This window comes from Parasteatoda tepidariorum, chromosome 8 (genome assembly GCF_982258835.1).
Source record: "Parasteatoda tepidariorum strain Cologne lab strain chromosome 8, Ptep-v5.0, whole genome shotgun sequence".
Lineage (NCBI taxonomy): Eukaryota > Metazoa > Arthropoda > Arachnida > Araneae > Theridiidae > Parasteatoda > Parasteatoda tepidariorum.
The window spans coordinates 97,355,979-97,374,343 of record NC_141762.1 but is presented as its reverse complement, the minus strand read 5'-3'; the positions used below and the strand labels follow the sequence as shown (position 1 = coordinate 97,374,343).

Sequence of the window (18,365 nt, the reverse complement as noted above, 5' to 3'; positions counted from 1 at the left end):
TTTATAAATTTATATAAACCCGTAAAGAATAATCTTTACTAACTACTTAAAATATAGTGTCAAATTTTTTATTATTATTAAAACTTATTTAACTTTTAAATTTGAAACTATGGTTCATACAAAAAGGTTATCAGTAATAGAAATCGTAATAAAGTATTTATTACTTTGAATTGCATCAGACAAAAAAGTTTCAAGAAAAAAGACAATTTTATTTACAACTCAATCGGTAATAAATTAAAAAAAAATATTTTAATTCAGCTATAAATAGTAACTAGCAGACTAGCAACTTTTTTGTAAAAAGATTTTTTTTAAATTTTATTTCTAAGCATTTTAGATTTTTTGAAGACAGAAAGAATCTGCAATTTTTCTCTATTTAAGCAGCAAAATATATCTATGTATGTATATTTTTTAATAATACTCTAAAAAAAATTTTTTTTTGTTTTATTACAATTGGCTATAATGTAACAGATTTTCTTTTTACAAAAACAGGCTCATTGAAATTAATTTCATTAAAAATTTCACACATATAAATTTCATTTTATTCAAACTTACAAGTGCGTCGGTGACACAAAAATAACCTTTATCGGTAGATTAATTATAGAGATGGTAGAACTCATGTCATTTAATCCGACAGAGGTCATACAAAAGAGATAAATACAGTTAAGTAAAATATTAAATTGACAGAAAATTAAAAATTTATTAAGTGAATGATATCCAAACATTTTGGAATTTTATTTACAAATGTTTATTAATGATTTCCAAATATTTATTCATTCATTTCCAAATATTTATTTAGGAAAACATAAAAAAATTACTTTTTGAATTTTTTTTTTATTTTCTGTCACTTTTTGCCTGTCTTTATCTCTTTAGTATGTCCTCTGCTTGATTAAATCATCTCTGTTTTACCATCAATATCATTTATCCTACTGATGACGGTGTACCATTGTGACACTGAAAAGCTTATAAATTTGAATAAAATTCATACCATTTGTGGTTTGAAACTTTATTTTTAATGAAATTTATAATATCAGCACATAAAATTACTCTCATAATTTTATACTCATAGCAATAAGCCTAAAAAAGATTAGTACTATTGTAAGCAATTATTTCAAGATTGCGTAGTAATCTTTAGGGATTTGCGTGAGCTAGCGAGTAAAGGCGAAACAAATTAAGATTAATTGTAAGTTAAATTTCGAAACCCATTGTGAGGTAAATTAAATATCAAACAAATTTGCCTATCTTAAAAAATAAACGAGAAAATTTTCACTCTTATTCATTGAGTATATCTGCTTATTTTAATTTTATTTTATAACCGTCGTTGAACAGCCGACCCAATTTTATGGGTTTACTACTACTAATGTTCAACTCCGTAGCCTTTTTATTTTGAACCCAATCCAGAAGACAAGGGAACTCCTGGATCGAGTATTGGGAGAAATTTGCCTTCGTGGAGGACTTTTTGATGGAGCTAACCCGCATTTGCGTTACATGGAGAGGATGACCACGAGAACCTCCCACGGTTAGCCTGACGGCAAGAGACTCTAACCCATGATCCGTCTACCACTGATGATATTTCACATCAGCACTGCGGTCGGTGCAAGTCGGATGCAGAATTCGTATCGACTGGGATTCGAACCCGATTTGCCGCGTTGGAAGACGAACGCCTTATCCCATGAGCCTCCGTACATCTGTTTAGAAAAAAAAACTATCCATTTTTGCCTGTTTTATAATAAGAACAATGTGGTACAAATAAATAAAATACATTTCTAAGTTTAATTCGCCATCTCTTCATACATATATAAGTAAAAATAAGAAAACTTTACTATACATTCTTGTAAAATATCTCTCCAATTTCTTTTCCATTTCAATTGTTATAATAGTAAAACCCTCTTAAATGGAAAAATTTGCTTGTAAACGATAACAGATTACATCTACTAAAACCATACAATGCTTTTTTGTTAATACAAGGCTACTTTAAAATATTATCCTACTAACGCAACCAGAAAAAAAAAAGGAAAATTAAACCATGGAAAATGATAAAGACATTTCAATTTATATCCATATAAATAATTTCAGGATAAAACATAAAACTTTTACGCCAGAATATAAATTGAATGGCTGCATTATCTAAACTGAAAAAAAAAAAACACGAAATTCACTTCTAAAAGCAATTTTGAGTGAAATAGCATTCTCCTTTCTTCTTTAAAACTTGTAAAAACTCCAGAGGCAACTGATTTTTTTATTTATTTATTATTTTTTGTTTTGGCTCCGATGGTAAAGAAAAGAAATAAGAAACGAATTAAGAATGTCTGAGATGTGCACATTCTACAGTTTTCTTTTTTTTTTTTTTTTTTTTACTTTTACTTGTTGTTTAAATTGGAAACAACAATCTCGACACAAGATTAAAGGATAAACAAGGTGATGTTCGTTTTCGGGGTTTTGAAAATAAGGTTTTCTTAGAATTCCTTTTTTTTTCATTTTTACTAAGCATTGTTACTTTTAGCAAAACTTCTTAAATTATTTTCAATCCTTTCAATAAAATTCTTTGGGGTAAAACTTATAAACGTCCAGTCTAATTTGTTAAAGTATAGGTTAACCTCCCTCCCGTTCATGTTTTCTTTCAGTTAACTTGCGTACTTTATGAAATTTACTAACTTCGAAAATAAAATTTATTCTTCAAAAAAGAACATCTTAATATATTTTGAAACTAAAGAAAGTGTTTTAAAATAAGAAATAAAAAAAGTTTTAAAAAAAATTTTGTGATCGATCACTGGTTGCCCATTGTCAAAATGGTTGTTGTCTATTTTATTTTTTTTACCCTCTTTATTTGTGAAATTCATCTGAATTAGTATTGAAAACGATCTGTAGGTTAGAATTTCTGATTCTTAATTAAAACAATAAAAACAAAAATATCGTTCAAATGATGAAATTCTCTTTCATTCACAACTCAAGAAGTATTTATGGGATCTCTCTGGTCCCCTATCTCAAAAATAAACTCAACAACTTAATGCATAACAAACATAACAGTGAAAAAAAGTATTCTAAAAAAATTATCTAACAGCAGCGGTAGCCACAGCAGTGTATGGAATGACGACGCATGCGCACTGTTTACTGTTACTCTTGAATACAGTTGAAATATGCTTACTCAAAATGAAATGGGCAGGAAAGCAGCAATCTGAAAAATATGGTCACATTCGGTAAAATGGTCGCAAATTTAAGCCCAGAAAAAAAAAATTTTTAAATAATTTACTGTTTTTCATTATATATACATATATTTCTCATAAATTCTGATGCTCTAAGAACGACCAACCTCCATCAACAACCATTTTATTGTGGAACGCAGAGTGGTCGTTCCCGAGAAGTTTTACAGTAATTATATTGTTTGTGGTGACCTTTTAAACCACTGAAATTGGCTTTTAGCTAGTTAGTGTTGATTCTATTTGGCGACTTTTGGTTTGTGTTGATTCTATTTGGCGACTTTTGGTTTGTGTTGATTCTATTTGGCGACTTTCAGTTAGTATAGATTCTAATTTATAAGATTGGCTTTTAGTTTGTGCTGATTCTATTCTCTAAGATTGGCTTTCCGTTTGCATTGATTCAATTTCTATTATTCTGACATCAGATAGAATGGTTTTGTAATAAAAAATGCGTTGATCTGACGTGTTTTTAAAATTTAAAACTCACCGGTCAGTTGAGAATTGGACATTAATCGAAAAACAATTTACGTACTTTTTACCACCCACAAAACATTTTAGAATAATTATTTATTATTTTATTTAATAATAGTCGAAAAAAATTCAAATCGTAAGGTATATAAATCATCTAAAAGTATTCATCATATTAAAGAATCATCGCTTTATAACGATGTTCTTATCAGCTTAATATCTGATACGTTACTCATGGAGTAACAAGATAATAAACTAATTTTTGGACAGCATCTCTCAGCTTCGAATTTATTCGATGAGAAGATGAGGATCTGATACGTATTGAACTGCAACGTATTGGGTACACCACAAATCAAATAATCGAAGGCATTTAAGTTAATTAATATATAATGCTATATGGCGAAATAGAAAGTTTGAGCTAAATCGGCCAATAGTTCCTGAGAAATCAAGTTTTTAAGAAAGTCGTATATTTGTTAGGTTTTTTTTTCTTCCAGCTTTGTATATACAGGGTATAAAAAGGTAATCTAAAAATCAGTGTTAATTTTCAAATCAAAATTCTACTTACTGACTGGCTCTCCACTCAGAGTTCCATTAGGGTGTGTGAATTTGCAAATCTTCCATAAGCCAGAATAACTCCTAACAAAGTACGTGTTTGTTTTATTAATATAAATGGGCGATCCTTTTTCAGGTAACACATGAAACCAATAATCCGTGGTTATAGAGATTATCCAAACAATGGCAGCCACCAAGACAGCTATAGTAGCCGCCATCAGGAGGCGCTGTTCAAAAGCTAAAACTGCCGCTGGGTCTCGCTTCTTCGACACCCTGTGTCGAATCCTTTGGATTGCGCTTTTCTTTCTCGTTCTCGGCTCCTCCGCCGGCGCGGCTTGCAACTGAGTCATTGGTACCTCTGACATTATTTTCTAGTCTAACGCTTGAAAATTCTAACGCTTGAGTCTAGTCTAACGCTTGTCTAGTGTAACGATTTTCTAGTCTAACGCTTGAGTCTAACGCTTGAAAATTCCACCAAAAATATCACAATTCAATACCAGATTAACACAATGTCCTTTTAAGTATTGCTTTAGTAAAGAATATAGTTAGATTAGCGTTTGTTAACTAACTAAGAGTTGATTAGAACGCTGAGTTAGTAAACCGTTTTTCATATTCTCACAGTTTTTTTTTTATTATTCTTGGTTATCCATTGTATTAATCTTTCACACGTTGATTAATTCTCTAAATCAAGAATTAGGTTATTTTTAACCATTAAAAACTGGCTGAATTTTAAGTGGGCAGCCTGATTGGAATTCGAATCTTTAAAGGATGTGAACAACGTTCCATACTTCAGATGTTGCATCAGGAAGTACTGTCACTTTCAATATTTTTGAAATACGGATGTTCGTCGAAAATTGACTGTCAAGGAAAAAATGTCTGGTGTAGGATTAAAACATTTGTCTTCATGTTTTTCTCCTCAAATAGCAGAAGTTTTCCTGCAAAGATAAAAACAAATTTATAAATAAATAAAAAATTGAAATTAAAAATATAGGATAGGAAATTAAAAATATCGGATATAGGATAGGAAATTAAAAGTATAGGATAGAGGTTAGGAAATTAAAAGTATAGGATATAGGATAGGAAATTAAAAGTATAGGATATAGGTTAGGAAATTAAAAGTATAGGATATAGGATAGGAAATTAAAAGTATAGGATATAGGATAGGAAATTAAAAATATAGGATACGAAATTAAAAGTATAGGATATAAGATAGGAAATTAAAAATATAGGATATAGGATAGGAAATTAAAAACAAAAATATTGGTTTTGGGCAGCGAGCACCTCTTCGACCCTCACTATAAATTCTATTAGCAATATAAAGGTAGTATAAGAGTAAAGCATCCCAGCCAGTTCTGGGCCAGGGGAGTCATGGAGGTTAAGGCTCTGTAATTTCGAGACCAACGGCAAGATTGTGGCAATGTGCGCACAAGCCGTTTTCACTTTCCAAGCAAGCTTCCACCCACAGATCTGAAGCTGAGCGGTCTTCAAGCCGCCACTGGTGATCGAACTCCAGTTCTTCACAATGACAGTTCAGTGTCCTAACCACTGAGTCATCGTGGCTCATAAAGAAGGCATACAACCAAATAATATTCATTTGAAATTTCGAATTTTGATGGTGAACAGTAATTTTCCACTTTACTTGACGAGTTTATACGTCATATGTACCCCAATAGGGATTTGGACCGACGTGTATGTACCAGAGGTGATCGGGACCCACAGTGAGAAACCCTAAAAATTTAATGCGCAAAAACTCGATATCAATTTATTGACTCAGCATGTTTTTGAACTAAGATTTGTAATTAAATTACCTACCCATGAAGAACATCACACTTTTATAGAACCTCATTTAAGAAAGAAAACATTAGTTCTTACAAGAATCGAAAGATGGATTTGGCGAAATTTAATTTTAAATTGCAAAGCTCTGTGAAAATTTCCTCGAATTTCGTCTTCATTTGTTTGATTAGTTTCAAAGCGAGTGAATCAACAGTCTTCAAATAATCGGAATTTTGGGCGGAAATTCGCAGAAAATTGACATGCCCTGCGGTTACTTTCTAAACATAGAAGGATGATAAGGAACCCCCTGAATTCCGGGATACACCCGGAATATAATCATCCCTGAATTGTACGTCAAGTGCGCTTAACTGGTTAAAAGAATCGTTTTATAAATTGTATAAATTGAAAAGATCGAAACTACATTCAAAGATTCATAATATTTCTAATTTCACCGTTCGAACTCTTTCAACGCATAACATTATATGCTAAATAAATTTCCAAGAAAATTTACGTTTTTATGTTTGAATAGCATGTTTATGACTAGGAAGAAAATTTAGTGGTTAATCATAAATAATCCGTTAGAGAAATTAAAAGACAAATAAGATTTCAAAAAAAGGTTAGGTTATAACTTCAAAAAAATTATCAAGTGATTCTAGCAAAGCTGTTTTTAAATTGTAGCAAAAAATGTTCCTTATGATATTAAGAAGAAAAGAAATTGGATAATTTTTTGCCTTTATTTGTGTTCTTTTAATAGTGTATTAGCTTAATTATTGTATTAATATTATATTAGCTTTATAACTAGCATCACAAGTTATTCCTTTCCTAGGGATACTTTGTGCTAGGCATACTTTAATTGCTCTTCTTAAATCCTAAAGGATAAGGTAGGTTTTGCATTACGTAGACTGAAGAGAAAAGCAACATGAATAAAATACAAATCAAGTATAGAAATGGACATACAGTAGCATCGGTCTGCTAAACAAAAACCTTCTATAGTGTCCAAAATACCATGTGATATTAGAAAAGTAAAGACATAAACACCAGCAAAGTGGTTTAACCAATCAGAGTATAGGAACAAGCTCGAACAAGATGATAAAAAGAAGGGTGATAAGAAACAGATGTGAGTGGGGTTTGGCAGAAACTCTCCAGGGAAGATTAAATTAGAATATATATCCAAACATTGGGAAAAAGTGGGATACCAGAAAGATCATTAACTAAATTATTAGAATTTTTCAAAATGTGGAGAGATTCCCAAAAATCAAGTTAGGATGAAATGCAGTGTTGAATGGTTTTAGAAGAAGAAAACTGAAACCTTTGATTTTATGTTAATTTCATAACCGTTGCTGAACAGCAGACCCAATTTTGGGTTTACGTCTACCAATGTTCAATTCTGTAGTCTTGTAATTTCAAACCCAATCCTGAAAAAAGGGAACACCTGGATCAAATATTATGCGAAATTTTGGGCTTCGAAGAGGACTTTTCGATAGAACTAACCCGCATACGCGCTACATGGAGCGAAAAACCACGAAAACATCTCACGGTTAGCCTGACTGCAATGGAACTCTAAACCATGATCCGTCTAGGTTACACTAAATTGTCCACTATACGATTCCATAAATGCCCTAGCGCTATTAATTTCAGCATTTGAGCTTTGAAAATCTTCAATTTAAACACTGATTTTAGGAAAAAATATTCCAAATTATTATCCGAAAATCAATCCCTTTGGTACATATTGTCTTCATTTGGATTGAAAAAAAAAATCTTGAAAATTAGACAAATACAATACCAGGAAGAAATTTGAATTTCAATAATTGCAAGTTCGTCTTCGAAATTTAGAAAATTTATTTGAGTATTGTGGTAAATATCACTATTAATTATAGAACAAATGACTTATAATTGTAGTCATTTTTGATTCATTGTATTTAACTTCATGCAAAATAATAACAAAAGAAATTTATTTTTTTTTAAAAAACTGCTCCCAAAACCTGATTTTTTTTCCACCTACCGTTATCAATCTTTATTCGGTAACGTTAAAAACATCAAATATGGCTGCATGTTTCGGAATAAAAATGATGCCAAACACCTCCAAACAAAAATAAAACTTCTCATTAATAAAAGAAGAAGGCTCTCCTGCTAGCTCGCATTATCGTTCGCCACATAATCGCCACTACGTTTACATGAAAGCATACATTAATTCATAAGAGCAAAATGAGAATTCTCGGCGGATAGTTTTATGTATCTGTTAAGAGTTATATTCCACGCAAAAGGTTTTGCGGGTCGATATATTATTCCAGGAATTCATTTCCCTGTGGACAAAACCATTTAGAACTTGTTGCCACAGAGAGTAAGTAGTCCCTGCTGCCATTCCGTCATAGAGAAAGTTTCCGAAATTATGTCGATAATTGAGTCAAGATCGATTCTGTCACCTTCATTTGTGGTGTTCCATACTTTGGGAATCTGGCAATCTTAAAGAGCTTTATAAGAGGATGGATGTCAATCACATGTCTCATACTATATTTAAGTCTTAGTTTCTAGAGAAGAATCTTTGAAATAACTTATTTCATGAATAAGGGGAATGGTTTACGTATTTTGTAGAATAAAACTTAGGCTTAGAATCTGAAATATGCATGGTATACCGCAAGTAATTGTTCTTTTCTAATGGTTACAGTTATAGATTATTTTTTTAAATCATATTTTAAACTACAGTTAGTAACATTTTGTACTTGAAAAGTTCTTAAAAATAACAACAAAGCAACCCTAGCAACTAGTATCTAGTCCCTGGGCAAATTATCAGACGCACTAAAAGATTCCATGTGAAATTTTAATTATCAGGTGGCACTATGCAACTTTATTGTTTTTAAGCTGCCGAAACCGGTTTGCACTTGTTTACGTTCTTGTATCAATTGGTTAACATTGTAATGCAATACGGTAAATTTCAACTCTAAGATACGATCTTAATTGTTCGAGATTTAGACCTTAAATATGCTAACTAATGGGTGAAGATAACATTTCAAAATAAATTACAGACAAATAAATTTACTTTTTTAAATTAAATTTATGTATTCTAAAATAGTTTTTAAACCTCTCACTTGTTTGATGAAGAAAGTGCTTAAAGGTTTGAGCTAAAGAATGTTAATTTTTGTGCAACTAATATAGACAGAATAATTAAATCGCCAAACATAGCTCTGAAAACGGAAACAAAAAGCAATGTAGCACACTATTATATAATTCCTTTATCTGAAGGTAATTTTGAAGATCGGAAGCACAGAATATTTTTAGTACTGATTTTTATTTTTAAGGTCAAATTAAGGACAATGATCAAAAAGGTTTATTATTGCGAGGTGTGAAAACTTTTTCATAAATTTCAAACTATGTAATTTTCAAGTATATAATCAGTAATAAAATCAGTCGGACAAGTTTTTCAGCAAAACAATTTTAACAGACTAGTATTTTCAATCCCATTGAATAAGAATATTTACAATGTGATTTCAAGAATATTTATAATTCTTTGATCGTATAGATATGAGAGTAAAAAGTAATAATAACATTTAAGGGTTTAAACTTTCACTTTACTATTTCTAATAACTATTTAAGATTTTGACTTCCTCCTACCTTGAAAATCAATAATCCACTTATATTATTATTAATCAGGGGAAAAAAATGATCCATTGTTTGATTAATAAGTAACACTCAATTGTTGTCGACGTATGCCTGTTGAGGCAGAGGGGGCGAATGTTCTTGTTTTCCAGTGGCGCCATCTGTGGCCAAGAATTCGACTTCTGCCACATCCATACGTCACGCCCGTTTATAGAGTGGACCCATTCATACATCCACAGATCGTAATTTTGACCTTAATCAGATAACGATCAATCTCCAATCCAGTACCCCCAGAGGTATTGATTTGTTATTGGAACAGGGAGGACTTTGCGACTCGACAGATTTAACGCGCATCAGTTACTATTTAACTATACCCTCTTCATCTTCGGCCGGGCGGGTTCGAACCCCACGGACTCTCGAACATGGGTTCAGCGCCCAAGGGATCAGGTAAGTAAAATTAAGTACTTTTTAAAAACACCTAAAGAAAAACGCACCTTTAAGGGCTTTTAAAAATCGGAAATAATCAATATTACTAACCGTTTAACAGTTATTATTTTTGAGAAAATAACATTAATATACTGTTATAAATAACAGTTAAAGATATCTGTTAAATGATTTAGAGCTTAACGATCCACTTCATGCACAATGAGATGCAAGCAAAAATAGTATTTATATATCCGCTCGTCTGGTTAGTGAAAATATTAAATTACGATTGCGAACTCATGAAATTTGTTTGAGCAATATAATGTTAAAACAATATAAATGCTATTTCAAAAGAAGATTACTTAGAAAAATTACTTCTGTTTACCAATAGATCTAAATATTTATAATGCTAATAGATAATATTGTTTGAACGTGGGAAGTAGAGGCACAAGCGTAAGCATACAGAATTCCTTTTAGTACATACATGTTAAGTGAATAATTTCAATTTTATTTTATTTAATAACCGTCGTTGAACAGCCGACCCAATTTTTGGGTTTACGATTAATGTTCAATTACGTAGCCTTGTAACTATGAACCCAACCCAGAAGACAAGGGAGCTCCTGGGTCAATAATTGGGAGAAATTTTCCCTTCGTGCAGAACTTTTTTGATGAAACTAACCCACATTTGCGTTACAAGGAGAGGACGACCACGAGAACCTCCCATAGCTAGCCTAACGGCAAGGGACTTTAACCCATGATCCATGTACCACTGAGGTTCAATGAGGTGAACCGGTTTCGAATTCCAGCGATGGCTGGTCGATACGAATTCCGCATCCAGCTTGCACCGACCACAGTGCTGACGAAAAATATACTCAGAGATAGACGCATCATGGGTTTAGAGTCACCTTGCTGTCAGGCTAACCGTGGAAGGGTTTTGTGGTTTTCCTCTCTATGTAATCCAAGTGCGAGTTAGTTCCATCAAAAAGTTCTCCACGAAGGCAAAAGTTCTCCTAATACTTGATACAAGAGTTCCCATGTCTTCTGGACTGGGTTCACAATTACGAGGCTACGGAGTTGAACATTAGTATACGTAAAGTCTAAATTGGGTCGGCTGTACAACGACGGTTATAAAATAAAAAATTTTTATAAATATTTTTCTTTCTTTGTTCATAATTTATTATAAAAAAGAATTATAGTAAAATAAAAAGGAAATTAACATAACTAAGGAAAATATGACAGACACTAAATTACAAATTGAAGAGAGCCTACTCTTCAAACCCATAACATAAACAAATCATACCATTTAAGTATCTATATTATATAAAACGCTAATACGTATGTATCAATAAAACCGATGATATTTCTTTTCTCGTGTTGGCAACAGTTTTCATTTTTAATTGATAGGCTTCGGCGCGCAAGAGCACGTAGTGAGCATCATATGTCTAATCGGGTGAATTCTCAAAAAAATTCTCACAAAATTATCTTCATCGAAGCCGATGCTTTACATCCGGCGTTCAGTACTATTTCATATTGCTTTACAACACATGGTTTTAGCCCTCTGGTGGGAAAGACTTTAAAACAAAACTTACAACAGTTACTTTTCTCAACAACTGAAATTTAAAATAGTGTGATTACGAAAAATATGTGAACTGTTAGCAATTTCAAATTAATATTGAAATGCACGGGTTTAGAATTTTCTACAGTGAAAAGTTTTCGGAACTTCAGTGTTCAAAAAAGTATACAAATGCTAGACGTTAAGAACGTATCCAATGAGCGAGCATCGGATATCGAAGCAATCAGAAATGAAATGCGAAAGCAGCTCTGGGGGTTGGCGAGCGGGAGCGAGCAGGGGGCGAAGCCTCCTAGTTCTAAGTATTACCATTTAAGTAGTACTCTACGGTGAATTGAAAAATAATAAACTGCGTTATGATGACTTCACTTCACTTAATTTCACAGAAGTGTGTACTTATAGGAATTTTTGAACATCAAGACAAACACTGATCTGCTGAGATAAAATTAAAGTTCTGTCAACTTCTCCCTTTATTTACTGTGATTGTCTAGTTTTTCAACTGAGTATATTAATTAATAGCTATACACAGCGCGAATATTATTTAAAGAAGCGATGAAAAGCTAATTTGTTGATTCTTAAACATTAAAGAGAACTACCTAAATTCTAATTCTTAATCATTAAAAAAATATGATTTGTTATGCCACAATAGGCAACCATATTTCCCAGCTTTAAAAATTTCTTTAACTTATTTTTTTAAAATCATTCTTAATCGATTTTTAATTAAATTAAATCAATTATTTAGTTTTCAATTACAATTTATAAAAAGCGTATATAAAATATTTTATTCTCTTCTTATCGATCATCGTAACGGCTAACTTTATATTTCAATCAGGTATAATCAGGTATTATCAGGTAGGTACCGGATTAAGCGTACGCGGGGCCCCAGGTCATCCAAATTTTTGGGGCTCTCAGATTAAATCTTTTTCTCGTATATTTTTTATTTATTCAAATATATAAAGTATTTATACATCTTCTCAATTAAGAAAACATATTTAAAATTAAAATAAATAATAATAAATTAAATTTTACCTTATTTAGTTAAATTAGAACTAAAAAATAATCATAACATATATATTTGAAATTGATTTTTTTTTAAATCATTGTTTTTCTTAATTTTTTAAAATTTATTTTCAAAAAATACATTTTAAGGGGACCCCTAATCATTGGGGACTCCAGGCCATGACCTAGTCTGGCCTTATGGGTAATCCGGCGCTGATTTGGTTGATTGGGTGGGCTTTATTTTTGGCAATGTTATCTCTCGGTAAATCACCAACCTTGGATCTCTTCCGATGCTCCTAACTTTCCGTTAGGAACAATTCATTAACTTTCAATTTCTAATTTTTGGTGGTTTTCTCCTTTTGGGCCTCCCAGTTGAATATAAAAATTCTAACAAAAAATTCTCCATTTAAGAGAATGTTTTATCTTCATCTTGTTATAAGGGATTTCTTCCCTTTATTATTTTTATATTTTCGAGTTATGGCCATTTTCAATAATTAATAAATCAATTTTTTCGTAAACGATTTTATTTATTTCTCTGAGAGAATTATCATTTCATTACATCCAAATTAAGATGTATCTGTAACTGCCAAAAAGTCAATAATGCTACCTGCACAAATCCATTAATTAATTTAAAACTATCACCGTGTTTACAAGATTTTTTTTTTATTCTGTAGCTTTAAGAGGGAGCTATACCATGGGAGAAAATATTAATGGAAAATAGAAAAAGTTATTTTAGGTAAAACTAGAGTAAACAATGACGTTTTAAATGCAGAAAATACATGAAAGAATGAACAAATTGTGATTACGGAAGGATTACTCAGAATTACGCAATGGGGAAGTAATCATGCAATAATTGGCTTGCATTTTGATATCTTGAAAAAAATACTTTCATCATTCCAAGCATGACGATTTATTCTTAGCTTACCTTAGCTTAATTGGATATAATATAGCCTACGTCACAGGTTGTGTTGTTCCTACTAAATTTAACCCATGAACGGCATTTTCTGCGAGCCTAACTTCAAGCCACAAATAAACAAACGAAGTGTTCGATCGTTTAAATAGCTGCTGGCCAGATTTTATTGCATTATAAAGAAAAGTTATTGAAACTAAATACAACTAAATAAACAACAACAACTAAAACAAATAACAACAACTACTAATAACAATAACTAAATAAACAACAACTGAATTCCATTCGTTTAGCATTGCGTCATATGTTGTTCCTACTAAATCGAAGTAGTTGTGTTTTTTTCATATTATACCCAATTTTCTCTAAATTTAAATACCAATGTATTTTTAATGCCAATCATTTTAATTTTTAATACCAATCATTTTACTTTATAATACCAATCCTTATAGTTTTTAACACCAATCATTTTAATTTTTAATACCAATCATTTTAATACGAAACATTTATTTTTTATAGCAATCATTTTAATTTTTAATTTCAATACCAATCATTTTAATTTTTAATACCAATCATTTTAACACCAAACATTTAATTTTTAATACCAATCATTTCAATTTTTTATTTTAATACCAATCATTTAATTTTTAATACCAATCATTTTAATTTTTAATACCAATCATTTTAATACCAAACATTTACTTTATAATACCAATCCTTATAATTTTTAATACCAATCATTTTAATACCAAACATTTAATTTTTAATACCAATCATTTTAATACCAAACATTTAATTTTTAATACCAATCATTTTAATACCAAACATTTAATTTTTAACACCAATCATTTTAATACCAAACATTTAATTTTTAACACCAATCATTTTAATACCAAACATTTAATTTTTAATACCAATCATTTCAGTTTTTAATTTTAATACCAATCATTTAATTTTTAATACCAATCCTTTCAATTTTTAATACCAATCATTTAAATACCAAACATTTAATTTTTAATACCAATCACTTTAATTTTAGTACCAATCATTTAATTTTTAATACCAATCTTTAAATTTTTAATACCAATCATTTTAATTTTCAATTTTACCAATCATTAAATTTTTAATACCAATCACTTTAATTTTCAATTTTAATACCAATCATTTAATTTTAAATATCAATCGTTTTAATTTTAATACCAATCATTTTAATTTTAATACCAATCATTTAATTTTTAATACCAATCAATACATTTTTAATACCAATCATTTTAATTTTCAATTTTAATACCAATCATTAAATTTTTAATACCAATCATTTTAATTTTCAATTTTAATACCAATCATTTAATTTTAAATATCAATCGTTTTAATTTTAATACCAATCATTTTAGTTTTTAATATTAATACCAATCATTTTAAAATACCAAGGGTGTAGAAACATAATTTGCTAAGAAATAATTCTTCCGCAATAAAGCATTCTCTTAAAGATAAATTGATTTATTCTTTAGCATTAAAAAATACCAATTTTTTTTCTTCTTCAGCTTGAAAGAACACTACCCGTTTTTTTTTTAATTATTCAAAGCAATAAATAAAGCTGCCTAAATTATTTAATTCTTTTGCCTTGAATAAAAATACCTCTCTTTCTTTTGAAAAACCACTGCCTTGAATAATCAGAAAGGATAAAAATTTTCCCAACACGACTTGTGGAAAAAAAAAACTCATTGAGTGAAAAATTATTTTACAAAAATAATTTGTAAATTGTGAAATTTTAACACACTATATAAAGAAAGTATGGGCATACAGCCCCTGGCCAAATTATTAGATTCCAAATTATAAGATTCGATGCAAAATCTTAATTATCAGGTATACAGCTATACTGTTTTTACGTGACTGAAACCGGTTTGCAGTTGTTACGTTCGGGTATCAATTGGTTAACATTGTAATGCAATACGTTAAAAATAAATACAAATAGGAAGTATGTAAAAAATCTCCTGAATAAAAACCCATTACATGTATGTTTAAATATTAAAGTATTGCACATAAACTCGTGCAAAACATGTAATTATTAAAACATGTAATTAATAAACGTCTAATAATTTGGTGTAATTATTATAATACACTAATATAATAACTGTTATAATAAATATTCTATATTAATAAAATATACCGTTTAATTTATATTATATATCGTGTAATATAACCAATTGATGCACGAACACATACAAGTGTAAACGGCATTAAAACAATAAAGCTGTACAATATCACCTGATAGTTAAGATTTTACATAGAATCTTATAGTGCGTCTACTAATTTGGCCATCAGGGACTGTATATGTATTTTTTCACTCTTCAATATTAAAGAAACACAACCTTAAGCTGAATGATATTAAATCTGTGTTTAAAGCTAATATTTAGTACAAGACCTAATTAGTACAATAGATTTTCTTCAAATATATTCCACCACGCCAAATATTATATCACTTCCCATTCACAAGAATCTTGACGAAGTGAAACTCCTTGTTACGCATTTCAGAATTAATTGGTATGTACAACCACGAGCAGCTCTATTACTGAGAAACTACGATGAAAATGAATCTAGTTAGGCGTGGAAGAGCTGTCGTAATCAAACTATGGTAGACGTTTGCTTCGACATCGACGTCTAATGAACTAGTCATATAAATAAACTCGATAATAAACAACGCTTTTTGAAATTAAATAAAAGTATTATATTTATGCATGGTGAAAGGAAATAATACGTTCAAAGTATAATCAGTCGGTAAAAAGATATACAAAAGAATAATTAATTTATGTGATCAGATGAGATAAAACGATCATAATATTTGTGCATGACCAGGTAAAATAAAACGATCGTATATATTACCGCTATCAGATATGGGTCATTCTCACGAAAACTGTCATTTTTCAGTTCATAAAATCCCGAAAAAGTAAAGTGAATAAAAAGCTCTGAAACTTTTTATATTAATAGAAATATGTAATAGCATTATAAAGAAAGTATATATCCTATAAAATATACTTAATATTTAAATTAATTAATTTTTTTAAATAATTAATTTATAATTAATTAATTTATAATAATTAATAATTAATTAATTAATTTAATAAATAAATTAATTAATTTAATAAATTAATTTATTAATTTTTTAATTTATTTTTAAAATTAATTAATAAGTAAATTAATTATTTTCATTATTTAAAAAGTGAGGGAATGACACTAATAGTGAGGGAATGATATTTTATTTTAATACATGTTTTTATCTAAGTTACATCTACCTAAAGTTTGAAAATGATAACATACTAAGTATATCTAATATTTATTATAATTTACTCTTATATATTTAATAGTTTTTACAGGTTTGGGAAATAAAATTGGCTGGCACGATTGAACAAGAAAAAATTTAATAATATACTCATCTTGAATCATTCCCTCACTTTATACACTAGTGAGGGAATGATGAATTCAATCAAATTTAAAAATAACAGTTAGGCCTAATTAATTTCTGAAGCCAATCACATACAATTATATTCATACAAGAAAGCAACTTATAATTATCCACTTTCTCGATGAAGTTGTATTTTATTTTACTCTAAAAAATGACATGAGGGAATGACAAATGTAAAAATTTTTACCTTGTTTGATTCATTCAAATTTATTCCACAGCAAGGCTTCTTTAAGTTGAAGATGGAAACATACTGCAATTTTGTTCTATGATGCCAGTTGTTAACTTCTGAAGTTTTTATTAAAATATTTTTATTCTAAGAAGATTGCAGGTGATAAGAACATTGTTGTGAGGGAATGACGCGAAACACTGGGGACAAAGTTTAAAATAGTGCTGTGTTAATATTTTTATTAGAAATTAAATTTAAAATTGATTTTCTGAATTCTATATTTTAGTACTCTGAAATAAAAAACACGAATTTTAAAATTTTTTTTTTTTATTTCAGTAACAATTTTTTTTTTTTTAAATCAGCAGTGGGGACAAGTGAGGGAATGACATATTGGTATATTTTAATTACCTAAAATAAATAAAAAATAAAAATTGATAATTTTATTTTTATTCCTTTGTTAGCTTGCATTCTGAAGGACACTTTCCCTGAATTTTTTTTTTTCGTAAGCTGTAAAACAAACATAAAATATACTGGGGACATGAAAATGACTGTTTTTGTGAGAATGACCCATATAATAAAACGATCGTATATGGGTCATTCTCACGAAAACTGTCATTTTTCAGTTCATAAAATCCCAAAAAAGTAAAGTGAATAAAAAGCTCTGAAACTTTTTATATTAATAGAAATATGTAATGGCATTATAAAGAAAGTATATATCCTATAAATTATACTTAATATTTAAATAAATTAATTAATTTCACTGTTTAAAATGTGAGGGAATGATATTTTATTTTAATACATGCTTTTCTCTAAGTTACAGCTACCTCAAGTTTGAAAATGATAACATACTAAGTATATCTAACATTTATTATAATTTAGTTTTATATACTTAATAGTTTTTAAAGGTTTGGGAAATAAAATTGGCTGGCACGACAGAACAAAATTTTTTTTATGATATACTCATCTTGAATCATTCCCTCACTTCAGCGTCTTTCCCTCACTTTATACACTAGTGAGGGAATGAGAAATTTAATAAAATTTAAAAATAACAGTTAGGCCTAATTAATTTATTTCTGAAATCAATCACATACCATTATATTCATACAAGAAAGCAGCATATAATTATCCACTTTCTCAATGAAGTTGTATTTTATTTTACTCTAAAAAACGACATGAGGGAATGACAAATGTAAAAAATTTTGTCTGGTTTGATTCATTCAAATTTATTCCACAGCAAAGCTTCTTTAAGTTGAATA

The 18,365-nt window shown here is 29.5% G+C and overlaps 1 protein-coding gene, 1 long non-coding RNA gene and 1 other non-coding gene across 4 annotated transcripts in view; 1 reads left to right on the top strand and 2 right to left on the bottom strand.

Moving 5' to 3' along the window:
- Positions 1 to 18,365, bottom strand: part of LOC107440992 (voltage-dependent calcium channel gamma-1 subunit) — a 163,993-nt gene that overhangs the window by 43,276 nt on the left and 102,352 nt on the right. For both annotated transcript variants that reach the window (XM_016054224.4, XM_016054150.4), the window contains one exon: positions 4,228 to 5,149. In XM_016054224.4, coding sequence (XP_015909710.1) covers positions 4,228 to 4,579 — 352 coding nt within the window. In that variant the 5' untranslated portion in view covers positions 4,580 to 5,149. The remainder of the gene's footprint in view (positions 1 to 4,227; positions 5,150 to 18,365) is intronic.
- The window catches only part of LOC147806565 (uncharacterized), a 394,172-nt gene that overhangs the window by 328,189 nt on the left and 47,618 nt on the right, over positions 1 to 18,365 (bottom strand). The window lies entirely within an intron of this gene.
- Positions 3,843 to 4,013, top strand: LOC122270152 (U2 spliceosomal RNA). Its single transcript, XR_006225631.1, has one exon. It is a non-coding gene; the product is annotated as a U2 spliceosomal RNA (small nuclear RNA).